The 12,863-nt window shown below is 40.0% G+C and overlaps 1 protein-coding gene across 8 annotated transcripts in view; it reads right to left on the bottom strand.

The window, feature by feature from the left end:
* XPO4 (exportin 4) overlaps positions 1-12,863 on the bottom strand; it is a 109,744-nt gene that overhangs the window by 69,927 nt on the left and 26,954 nt on the right. For 5 of the 8 annotated variants that reach the window (XR_639490.4, XM_009191570.4, XM_021929451.2 and 2 more), the window contains one exon: positions 6,682-6,820. The exons of 2 other annotated variants lie outside the window; for them this stretch is intronic. Coding sequence is in view for 4 of the 6 variants with exons in the window: in XM_009191570.4 (XP_009189834.1) it covers positions 6,682-6,820 (139 nt within the window). In the remaining 2 variants the exon portion in view is untranslated. Of the gene's footprint in view, positions 1-6,681; positions 6,821-6,921; positions 8,506-12,863 lie in introns of those variants that run through there. One more of the 8 variants, XM_021929454.2, reaches the window with a different exon arrangement.

The following is a 12,863-nucleotide window of genomic DNA, read 5'->3' as shown; positions in this document are numbered from 1 at the left end:
AGCTGCTCTTCTATGCAAACATCAATGAGACTTATGATAAGAGAGATTAACTTGGCTATCACATCCAGGGGCTGCCGTAGACACGTGAATTTCTCACCCACTTCTCTCTAGTATGGCAAAGAGGAAGAAAGGATACTTAAATGCTAAATTAAACAGCTTTAAAAGTGATTTAACGTATGCCTACCGCTTTCAAAGGAAATAAGACAAATATGGATTATATATTTAAATACAGATTAAAATTTTAATTTAAAATTTAAAAAAATTCTGCTACTTTTCTAGGAAGGCAAGTTTCCATATCCCTCCCAAGTTAGTACTGACAGCAGGTCTGACACTACTGCAAACTGAGACGAAATAACCATGGTAACCTTTAAAATCATGGAAGGAAAACATCATAACTGCCCACAAGCTTGAAACAACATATCATTTAATAACCATACAGGCAAGAATTAACGAAGAATACATCATTTTTTATACAAATTAGATATAATCTTTCCATAAAACTGTAGAGAACCAAGTCTTTAAGAAAATTCTGAAAGCATTTAAAGAAAGGCTAATGTGTTGGTTACCTGTATTTTTTAAAAACACGCACAAATTGGCAGAGTGTGGTGGCTCACACCTGTAATCCAGCACTTTGGGAGGCTGAAGTGGGTAGATCACTTGAGGTCAGGAGTTCGAAACCAGCCTGGCACAAATGGCAAAATCCCATCTCTACTAAAAATATAAAAATTAGCCTGGTATAGTGGCATGCGCTTGTAGTCCCAGCTGCTCGGGAGGCTGAGGCATGAGAATCGCTTGAACCCAGGAGGCGGAGGTTGTAGTGAGCTGAGATCATGCCAATGCACTCCAGCCTGGGTGACAGAGCGAGACTCCGTCTCAAAAAAAACCCACACACAAATGATTAGTTTTCACTCATAGCATAAACATTTTCTTCTGCTTTTCCATACTTAAAATATTGTTGGAGAGAAAAACACATGCTTTACTATAGTTCACTTCCCAAGATTCTATGAAGAAAGCAGTGACAGACTGCTAGGGAGAGAACACAAATACTTGCTGAATAGAAGTGAATATTATCACATTTATTTTACATATTAGTGAACTAATGCCTAGAGAAGTTAATTTAAGTTAGGTTGGCAATAAATGGTAGAGCTGGGATTTAAACCCAAGTGTGAATCCAAAATCAGTGTTCTATTATAGTACACTGCCTCTAAACCTGTATAAATGCAAACATGAGATGAGTACAGGGAAATGGACCATCAAAAATCAATTCTTGGCTGGGCGTGGTGGGTCACACATATAAGGCTGAGAAAGGAGGATCACCTTGAGGTCAGGAGCTCAAGATAGCCTGGGCAACATAGTGAGACCTCACCTTTACAAAAGAATTTTAAAATTAGCCAGGTACAGTGGCACGTACCAATAATCCCAGCTGAAGCTGAGGTGAGAGGATCACTTGAGCCCAGGTGACCGAGGCAGCAGTGAGCTATGAACATGTCACTGCACTTCAGCCTAGGCGAGAGAGCGAGGCCCTGTTTCTAAAACAACAAAACAAACAAATGAAACCAATACGCTTCAAAAGCGAAGGGGGAAAAGCCAGACTACACACAGACAGTTTCTGGCCAATGACGGTCGATGGAAATGTCCCTCTAGAAGAGATGTGAGGGGAAAATTAGTTACCTAATTTAATGGTTCATGAGGTCAACTCTTTCTTCATCTATAGAAAACCTTCAGTTAATTTTCTCTACTTTTCAAATCTCTCTTAAAAATCACCTTTATAAAGAAAGTTTCTAGCCAATACTAAATCAATGTTCTGATCAGTTATCATTCTCCTTTCTTACAGAGGTTTTAATCATCTTGTTCACTGTCATTTATGTCTGAGACTAAGAAAATATTAAGTAAATTCTTGAACCACTTACAAATTCTTTTTTTTTTTTTTTTTTTTAATTTTTTTTTTTTTGAGACGGAGTCTCGCGCTGCCGCCCAGGCTGGAGTGCAGTGGCCGGATCTCAGCTCACTGCAAGCTCCGCCTCCCGGGTTCACGCCATTCTCCGGCCTCAGCCTCCCGAGTAGCTGGGACTACAGGCGCTGCCACCTCGCCCGGCTATTTTTTGTATTCCTTAGTAGAGACGGGGTTTCACCGTGTTAGCCAGGATGGTCTCGATCTCCTGACCTCGTGATCCGCCCATCTCGGCCTCCCAAAGTGCTGGGATTACAGGCTTGAGCCACCGCGCCCGGCCTACAAATTCTTAACAGTCCAAGAAGAAGAGAGGATGATATATGAAAACGTCTCAACTTCATTTTTTAGGCCTTCCTAATGAGCTAGTTTCAAGCTACTAGGCAAGGACAAATAGGGACAGTGTATGCATTTAACTTGCCATATAAAGCAGAGAATATTTTTCACATTTAATGTTTTTAATACAGTCGCCAAAATAAATTTCATCCCGCAATCCTGAAATTAAATTCTACTTCCCACTATTGATTTCCTACTATTATAGTAGTTCTCAGCCCTGGTATTAAAAATTTGACTTTAGGCCAGGCATGGTGGCTCACACCTGTGATCTTTGGGAGGCCAAGGCGGGCTGATTGCTTGAGCCTGGAAGTTCGAGACCAGCTTGGGCAACGTAGCAACACCCTGTCTCTACAAAAATATTAAAAAAATAGCTCAGTGGGGTGGCGTGCACCTGTAGTCCCAGCTCCTCAGGAGGCTGAGGTGGAAGAATCACCTGAGCATGCGGAGGTCAAGGCTGCAGTAAGCCAGGACTGCACCGCTGCACTCCATTACCTAGGCAACAGAGCAAGACCCAGTCTCAAAAGAAAAAAAAAAGAAAGGAAGAAATTTGACTTTAAAAATATCTTTGGAGTCTTTCATGAGAATATTACATTTATCCACTATTCTCAAAGTGTACACACTACGAAGAGAGCAAAATCCTATCTAACTGAACAGCGACATCTGTTCCAATCATTCTCAGAAGATCAGTTATTTCAGTGGCTCAAAAAAAATCCAATTGCCAGGTTGCAGTGGGACTAGTTTTTGTGCTGGGTCAAATTACCCAAGGGGAAAGGAAGCAGAGAACTCAGTTCCCAAGTATGTGCTCATTCCTGAGAGAGGCAAGGAACTCTTGATCCTTTGCCTGTGCCATCCCACTACTAACAAGCTACTTGTAGGGGGTGAGGGCAGGCCGCATAAATTCTACCCCAATACCAAAACCCTGGCTGGAATGATCACCAAACAAACAAGGGAAAGGTATTAGTCATAAATAGATAGATCTCAGAGTTACTAGTAATGTTCCTCAAGTTTAAATCCTGTCTATCACAATGAGCCGGACTCTTTTACTGCAGCCGGTCAAAATGAAACAAGATGTTCTTATGTGAAATCTAAAATACGAAGGGCAACTTGATTCAGAGTATTAGGGGTAAAGATAATATTTCCAAGTAGCAGCCTCAGTTGCAAACCTTTTCTCTGCTAGTTTTATCTACGTATATCGACCACTTCTTTTTCCCCAGGCTATCTATGATGACCACCATTGGATAATGCACATGGCCATTAGTGTGGAAGCAAATTCTAACAAAATTCATAGAAATGACAAGATTACCATGATACAACTTGCGTAGGTACTGCTGAAGCATCAGCATCTCATGAACAAAGCTTATAATATTTGGTATATTATATTTGGTATATTTGACTATTATGGTATATTAGATTATAATATTTCATAACAATTAAAATAATGATTAATATTTACGGCAACATGGAAAATACAGAATCAAATGAGAAAGCAAGGTACATCACATCTGTATTATGTATATACATTAAAAAAGACTAGAAGAAAACCTAAACAAATGAAAATTGCCTGATGACTTTTTCACTTGTTTATGTAGATATCCATTACTCTTGCTATAATGCTATTTGTGTAACAGAAAATATAAATTGTTAAGATTTATAAATACAAATAGCACACTTAACCACAGTGGGATTACCACTACTTATCAACTGGCTGGCTTCATGAAAAATGCTTTTACAGTCAACTGATTTATCTAAAGCTCACAACACGCTGATCAGAAATGGAGACTATGTCTACTACCACAATTTACACTACATAGCTTCCCATGGCCAGGCACGGTGGCTCCTATCTGTAATCCCAGCATTTTGGAAGGCTGAGGCGAGAGAATCACTTCAGCCCAGGAGTTCAAGACCAGCCTGGGCAACACAGTGAAACCTTGTCTCTACAAAAAAATGTTTAAAATTAGCCAGGACTGGTGGCTTGTGCCTATAGTCCCAGCTACTCAGGAGACTAAGGTGGGAAGCCTGAGCCCATGACTTCGGGGCTGCAGTGAGCTGTGATCGTAACACTGCACTGCACAGCCTGTGCAACAGAGCAAGTGAGACCCCATCTCAAAAAAAAAAAAAAAGCTTCCTACCCAGGTACAGTAAGTAGCCTGTACCTTAATCCCAGCTACGAGAGGCTGAGGTGGGAGGTGGGAGGACTGGTTGAGCCCAGGAGACTGAGGCTGCAGTGAGCTATGCACCACTGCATCACACCCTGTCTCTTTTTAAAAAAAAGGAGCTCCCCATAATTTTCACCTCAAAAATTTAATATGAACTCTTCTTAGGTGATTACTTTCAAGAAATAGTCCCACTTCATAAAACAAAATCAAAATGACTTATAGAATGTAAAGATTCAAACATATATACTTTCAAATGTATTAGTTTTATACAAAAAACTAAATTTCACAATACTAAGATTAAGTTAAAGGGTCATAAAATTAGATTATCAGTCTGTAGAACGACACCAGCCAGTATGTCTGTCACTAACTACAGGTGGCTATTTGAATTTAAATTAAAATTTAAAAAATTAGAAAATTCAGTTCTTCAGTCACCCTAGCCACATTTCACATGACCAACTGCCGCAAGTGGCCAGCGTAGCGGCTACATATTAGGGAGCACAGACATCCAACACTTCTTTCAACACAGTAAGTTCTACTGGACAGCACTACTCTTGAGGAAATTTGCCACAAAAATGGCATAAAACGTAACATCACACAATAAAAAATCAAGATGTAAATAAACATGTTCTGTATCTTGACTATGGTAGGAGTTTACTGGTACACACAACTGTCACAACTTAACGAGGCGTGCATTTTAGACACAGTAATGCATGTAAATTACTTCTCAATAAAGTTAAGGGAAAAAAAAGAACAAACACATGACCACTGATGAATTTCTAAGGAAAACAAAAAACACTTAGGACATACATAGTAAGTTCCAAAGTCCTGACCAGCTTGCTTACAGATTCTGCGGCTCTAGACTCCTGGGGTATCAGTCTGCGGTCCTAAGCAGAGTGGAAGCAGATGGCTGGGACAGTGAGGTGAGTGCATAGCTGTGTGCAGTGAAAAGTGGTGGACACAAAGGCAGGAGAAAAGAGATCGAAGATATTGTGGAAAGCAAGGGACAATGTATGTGGCCCTCCTAAAATGCACCACTGCATCTCAACCTCAAAGCGTCAACTACACGGTGAAAATCACATCCACTAACTGAGGGGCCACTGAAGACAAAAGGAATTAACAAACAGTTACACGGCATATAGCCTCACATAGATATCTTTAAAATGGTTTAAAAATGTTAAGGTAATAAACTACCCAAAACACTTAAAGATTTAATATCCGAGACTCAGAACGGCCAAGTATTACGAATCTCAATTCTATATGAGTGAAATATCATTCAGGTGATAAAAGCTGATAGGTTAAACCAAGAATCACAGCTAATCATTAACAGCAACCACAGCTCCTCCTGCCTCAGAGTGATTACAACCAAAAAGCCACTCTCCAGGCACAACCCCAGCTCTCTAAAAGGTGGACAGGAGAGTGGAGAGGGTGGGGGAACAGGCTTCCCAAAGTAATTCAGCCAAGAACAGTGATCCCTAATTTGTTCAGTTGACAGTAACTGCTAAAGTCCAATGGCCTATTAGGACAGCAACTTTTAATTATTTTTGTTATGTCAGATATTTTCTATTTTATTCAAACACTTCTGTAATCACTAGTAGCTATCAAAGGTTTATTAGAAATGGCAAAACAAAGTTCAATAGAAATGGTTAACGATATTATGGCATATTAGCTTATAATATTTTATAACAATTAAAATCATGATTATGAATATTTATGGCAACATGGAAAATACAGAACCAAACAAAAAAGCAAAGTACACCACATTTATATTATGTACATATATTTAAAAAGACTAGGCCAGGCGCGGTGGCTCACACCTGTAATACCAGCACTTTGGGAGGCCAAGGCGGGCGGACCACCTCAGGTTGGGAGTTTGAGACCAGCCTGACCAACATGGAGAAACCCTGTCTCTACTAAAAATACAAAATTAGCCAGGCGTGGTGGCACATGCCTGTAATCCCAGCTACTCTGGAGGCTGAGACAGGAGAACTGCTTGAACCCAGGAGGCAGAGGTTGCCATGAGCCAAGATTGAGCCATTGCACTCCAGCCTGGACAACAAGAGCAAAACTCTGTCTCAAAAAAAAAAAAAAGACTAGAAGAAAACCTGAACAAATGAAAATTGCTTGACTGATAGCTTTTTCACTTTTTTGTTTATGTAGATATCCATTACTCTTGCTATAATGCTATTCGTGTAACAGAAAATATAAATTGTTAATATTTATAAATACAAACAGCACACTTACCACAGTGGGATTGCCACTACTAATCAACTGGCTGACTTCATGAAAAATGCTTTTGCAGTCAATTGATTTATCTAATGATCCTCTTTTTACAATTACTGCTACTGCTAGTAGAATCTGTTCCCGAACATACTTTTGAAGGCTGTAAAACATAAAAATCATTATGAAAAATTTACCTAAATCTAATACAAGAATACTTCCAAACTTCTCTCTATGCCTGTAGCTACTAATAACATTGCTTACATGTGAGAGTAGCAGAGCCAAATGGTTATGTACAGACTCCAAAGCCAGGAGGCCTGGGTTCAATCCCAGGCTCCATTGTGGACGGGCTGTATGACCCTGGGCAAGACAGTTAGCACTCAGGGCCTTGGTTTTCTCATCTGTAAAATGAGAATAACACTGCTAGTGTTATTATAAGGGTTAAATGTTCCTAGAGCTGTGCCCAGTACATACTAAGCACTATACAAGTGTTATTTGCTCCAGGAAGCATTCAACAGATGTAAGTCAGCTCCCTGTTAAATATTTGTAGGGAAAAAAATCACTAAGATTAAGATTCCACTAGTTTGGAGATAAATTCTGATCTAACCTACATCTACAACCACTAATCTATCCTAAATCCCATTTCCCTTTAATGTTTAAAGGCAACATACTAGCTATCCAAGATACATCATTATGGAAACATAAAATTGTAAAACACACACATTCAAAACGTTCATATCTAGGTTCTGTTCCTTCATGTGATGACAGAAGCACCCGTCCCAAGTGGAGGCATTTTACCAAGCCCATTTGACCACAAGGGCACAGAAACTTAATTGACTTTTCACAATCTTTTCTGAAAGATAAGGATCAGAAAACATACTCCCAAACTTTATAATCTAGCCTCTAGAATCCCACAAAGATAGAGCCACCATGTGTCCCTGGAATAAACTCAAACCCCTTAACATGGCTTATAAGCAGTAGGAACCATTCTAGCTTTCCTGGGACAGCCTCAATTTAACTGTTGCCCCAAATAATTATTAATAGTTCTTTATTTCACTCTCCAAAGTGTCCCAGTTTGGACACCCATCTACAGCCACTGGTGGCTGCTCCTCTCCTTGATGTCTGCCCTTCCACACACACTCACACCTGCAGACATATTGACCTTTCACTTCCTCACTCCACAGTCGTGCACTTTCAGGCCTCTGAACTTCTTCTATTCCCTCTCCCAAGATTGTGATGTCACTTTCTCCAGAAAGTTATTACTCAGGGTTCCCACGGCACCCTCACATGACATGACATATCTGTTACTACTGGTTCACTAGCTCCCAGATCAGCTGCCCATTCTATGCACACTAGCATATGCAAAGCACACTGCCTGCTGCATAACATGCATTTATTAGATATTTATACAGATGAATAAACATGTCTCCCTATCGTCAAGACTGAAGTGAAAAAACATTCCTTCAAAACATACACTTGAACCATTCATCTTTCATTCATTAAGCAAATAAATGCAGAGATCCTACTATGTGTAAGAATATTAGTTGGCCAAAGGGAATTTCTGTACTTTTAAGAGGACAGAATAGTTTCATAGGCACTGACTACTACTAGAAAACATACATAAAGCTGAAGACCATGACTACAAACATACACAAAGATAGTTTCAAATATCTCTATTGGCAAGAATTAAAATTTTTAGGAGAATGAATAATAGCTACCATTTATTGAATGCTTACTATATGCAAGAATTTATATGAACTAGTTTCACAAGTATTAACACATCTAATCCTCATGATAATACTACTATTATTCACTCCATTTAAAAATCAAATCAGAAGGCCAGGCGCGGTGGCTCACGCCTGTAATCCCAGCACTTTGGGAGGCCAAGGTGGGCGGATCACGAGGTCAGAAGAATAGAGACCATCCTGGCTAACACGGTGAAACCCTGTCTCTACTAAAAAAATACAAAAAAAATTAGCCGGGCCCGGTGGCGGGCACCTGTAGTCCCAGCTACTCGGGATACTGAGGCAGGAGAACTGCATGAACCCGGGAGGCAGAGCTTGCAGTGAGCCGAGATTGTGCCACTGCACTCCAGCCTGGGCAACGGAGCAAGACTCTGTCTCAAAAACAAACAAAAAAATCAAATCAGGAAATTAACGCACAAAGAAGTGATCTGCCCAGCATTGCAGAGTTAGGTGGCGGAAGTAGGTGCAAACCCCTTTCTTGACCACTATGCTACACTTGCCTCTTTAATAAAGGGCATTGTGCATTTCACTCTATACAAATTTTATTTCAATTAAGAGGAAAACAAAAAAAAGAAAAAATTATGTGCACATACTGGGAAGTACACATTATTTATGTAATAGTTTACTACACAGCCTATAGAATTCTACCTATGCAGTATGCCAAAACGTTTAACTTGACTCTAATCCACACTGTAGGGCATTCTACAAGATACACATATCTGTGTCATGAAAGGCAAAAAAGAGCACACAACTATTCTAGATTACAAGAGACATGACAACTAAATACGGTGTATCATCTCTGGCTAACCTAGATTAAAAAATAACCTACTGTACCTAAATAAAGCAAGTATTAATAGATCTGAAGCAACAGATAGACTGCAATACAAAAACAAAAAACCTATAAAAAGGAAAAAGGATATAAATACTATTCAGACAACTGGGAAACCCAGAATATGGAATCAGAACTGTTAGATCATGTAAATACATCAATTATATCAAGAGTATTGAGATTATGCTTTCAGAAGAGACATGTTCAAAGACTTTAAGGCTAAAGTATCATGATGTCTGTGGCACTCTCAAATAGTTAAGGGTAAAAAATGTACATATACATAAGAGAGAAATAAAAAATGTGACAAAATGTTAACTGAGCCTCTACTAGAAAAAGGTTGTATGTCTTCATTATACTCTTCTTTCCACTTTGCTGAAAGTTTGCCACCACACTCCGGGCTGGGCAACACAGTGAGACTCTCTCTTTAAAAAAAAGTTGGAGATGGCCGGGCGCGGTGGCTCAAGCCTGTAATCCCAGCACTTTGGGAGGCCGAGGCGGGCGGATCACGAGGTCAGGAGATCGAGACCATCCTGGCTAACACGGTGAAACCCCGTCTCTACTAAAAAATACAAAAAACTAGCCGGGCGAGGTGGCAGGCGCCTGTAGTCCCAGCTACTCGGGAGGCTGAGGCAGGAGAATGGCGTGAACCCGGGAGGCGGAGCTTGAAGTGAGCTGAGATCTGGCCACTGCACTCCAGCATGGGTGACAGAGCGACACTCTGTCTCAAAAAAAAAAAAAAAAGTTGGAGATAAAAAATATGTATGTAAGCCGAACGCAGTGGCTCATGCCTGTAATCCCAGCACTTTGGGAGGTCAAGGAGGGCAGATCACAAGGTCACAAGTTCGAGACCAGCCTGGCCAACATGGTGAAATCCCATCTCTACTAAAAATGCAAAAAATTAGCCAGGCATGGTGGTGTGTGCTTGTAATCCCAGCTACTCAGGAGGCTGAGGCAGTAGAATCGCTGGAACCCAGGAGGCGGAGGTTGCAGTGAGCCAAGTTTGCGCCATTGTACTCTAGCCTGGGGGACAAAACAAGACTTTGTCTCGAGAAAAAAGAAAACAATTAAAAATTTAAAAAAAATAAATGGATGGATGGATGGATGGATGGATGGATAGATAGATATGTGTGAGCTATTTCAATGTGGAACCCTACAATCAAGATAGATAGATAGATAGATAGATAGATAGATAGATAGATAGATAGATAGATAGATAGATAGATAAAGATAGATAATGTGTGAGCTATTTCAATGTGGAACCCTACAATCAACTCTACAATGAAGCTAATTACTTTAGCTTCTAAATTATCAAATGATTTTAAAATGAGATTAATTTAGGCCAGGTACGGTGGCTCATTCCTGCAATCCCAGCACTTTGGGGTACTGAGGCAGGAGGACTGTTTGAGCTCAGGAGTTCAAGACCAGCCTGGACAACACAGCAAGACCCTGTCTCAATTTAAAAAAAAATAAAAAGAAGGCGGGGCACGGTGGCTGACACCTGTAATCCCAGCACTTTGGGAGGCCGAGGTGGGAGGATCATAAGGTCAAGAGATCGAGCATCCTGGCCAACATGATGAAACCCTGTCTCTATTAAAGATAAAAAAATTAGCTGGGTGTGGTGATGCGCACCTCTAGCCCCAGCTACTCGGGAGGCTGGGGCAGGAAAATCACATGAACCCAGGAGGGGGATGTTGCAGTGAGCCGAGACCGCGCCACTGCACTCCAACCTGGTGACAGAGCGAGGTTCAGTCTCTAAAAAAAAATAAAAACAAATAAAAAGGGAAAAAAAAGAATGAGATTATTTTGGATAATGTAAGAGACCACGCACATATACATAATGAAAATCTGTTACACATTTAAGTCTACCAAGGTCTCCAGAGTTTAGTGCTTCTCAGGTTGGGGGATGGGGACAAGGGGGAGAAAAGGCTATGATAACTAAACAGCTCCACAAAAAAGAACCTCTCCAGTTGACCTGAAGCTCCCCTGCTGGCCCTGACTCCTTAAGGAAGGCTGGTCCAGATGATGATGGCTGCAGCAACCAGAGCTTTTACTCCCCACCAGGCACTGTGCTCAGAACTGTCTCATGTAATCCTGACACCAACCATAAGAGATGGGTACCAAGTTCCTGTTCTACAGGTAAAACGGAATATTAAAGAAACTTTATGTTAGTTTCCCAAGGTCACATAGACTGCTCTCCAGAAAACTCTAACATTTTAGGCCTAGAGATCAAAAACAATTTTTTTAACCTTCCCACATATAAACTTCTATAAACACAGAGGCTCTAAGGCTTATTTTCTTTTATTACATAAATATAAATAAATATGAAGGTTTTCTCAACTTGTGTTCAATAAGAAGCACACTATCATAATAACTGATTTCAAAACTTTTCGTAGGGTAAAGAAAAATATCAAAACAAATATCATTTTAGTAGAATTCAACAAAACACATACCTCTTCCATGGTTACAATTGATAATACAAATTTTGATGTGTCTGAGTTACACTGTGTGCAAAACAACGAACAAAATAACGGGAACAAACACTTGCTGACATCATCAAGACCTCTACTCACCTGTACTTACCTTTCTTTATGTACAGAGCGGTCAAAAGAAAAACAGCCCTGTCAGGTCTAGCAAATATGGTCAAATAAAACAACAAAAGAGCAAACTAGTATCACATCCAAATGGACCCACCAAACAAAAATCAATCAATCAATCAATCAATCCAGCATGACAGAGAAAAGAAAGGTTTCAAACCAGAAAAAGTCTTCCTTATTCTATGAAAACCGGAAAAAAACCAGCCATGCCCTCCTCACAAACATGTATATCCACTTATCTATAGGACACATTATCCACTAAACCTGCAACACTAATAGGCTACAGAAACCTTGCCTTTGTTCTCTCACACATTTTTTTTGCATGTAAGGCAGTTAGCAGTTAACAAAGTGCTAAAGTCATGTCAGTATTATTAAATATTATTAACTCAGACTCCCAGAGTACAGTCAACAGAAACAAATGCATGAGTATGAGTATGCTCTAAAATTAAAACTGTATGTATATGTTTATTGCCATTAATCACCATTCCTAAGCACACACATTTCTGATTACATAACAAAATTTTTTCTTCAATGACTTTGGAAATGAATATATAAAGTATTCAACTGCACAAACGGTAAAGATACAAGTGCATTATCTATTCTTAAAAGAATACACGGCCTTTGGGGAACTTAACAAAAAAAGGTAAATAGTAAATCAATTTCTCCCCAAAAGTTATGCCGCTGATAGTTTTCCTCTTTTTTTTTTTTTTTTTGAGACGGAGTCCCACTCTGTCACCTAGGCTGGAGTGCAGTAGCTCAATTTTGGCTCACCGCAACCTCCACCTTCCAGGTTCGAGTGATTCTCCTGATTCAGCCTCCCAAGTAGGTGGGGCTACTGGTATGCATTACCATGCCCAACTAATTTTTGTATTTTTAGTAGAGACGGGGTTTCACCATGTTGGCCAGGCTGGTCTGGAACCCTTGACCTCAAGTGAGCCACCCACCTTGGCCTCCCAAAGTGCTGGAATTATAGGCATGAGCCACTGCACCAGGCCTCATATTTTTTTTTTAAATCATTCAAGAAATAAATGTACACAA

Source organism: Papio anubis, chromosome 15 (genome assembly GCF_008728515.1).
Source record: "Papio anubis isolate 15944 chromosome 15, Panubis1.0, whole genome shotgun sequence".
NCBI lineage: Eukaryota > Metazoa > Chordata > Mammalia > Primates > Cercopithecidae > Papio > Papio anubis.
Note: the sequence above shows the minus strand (reverse complement) of the source record. Positions and strands in the feature narration are given on the sequence as shown.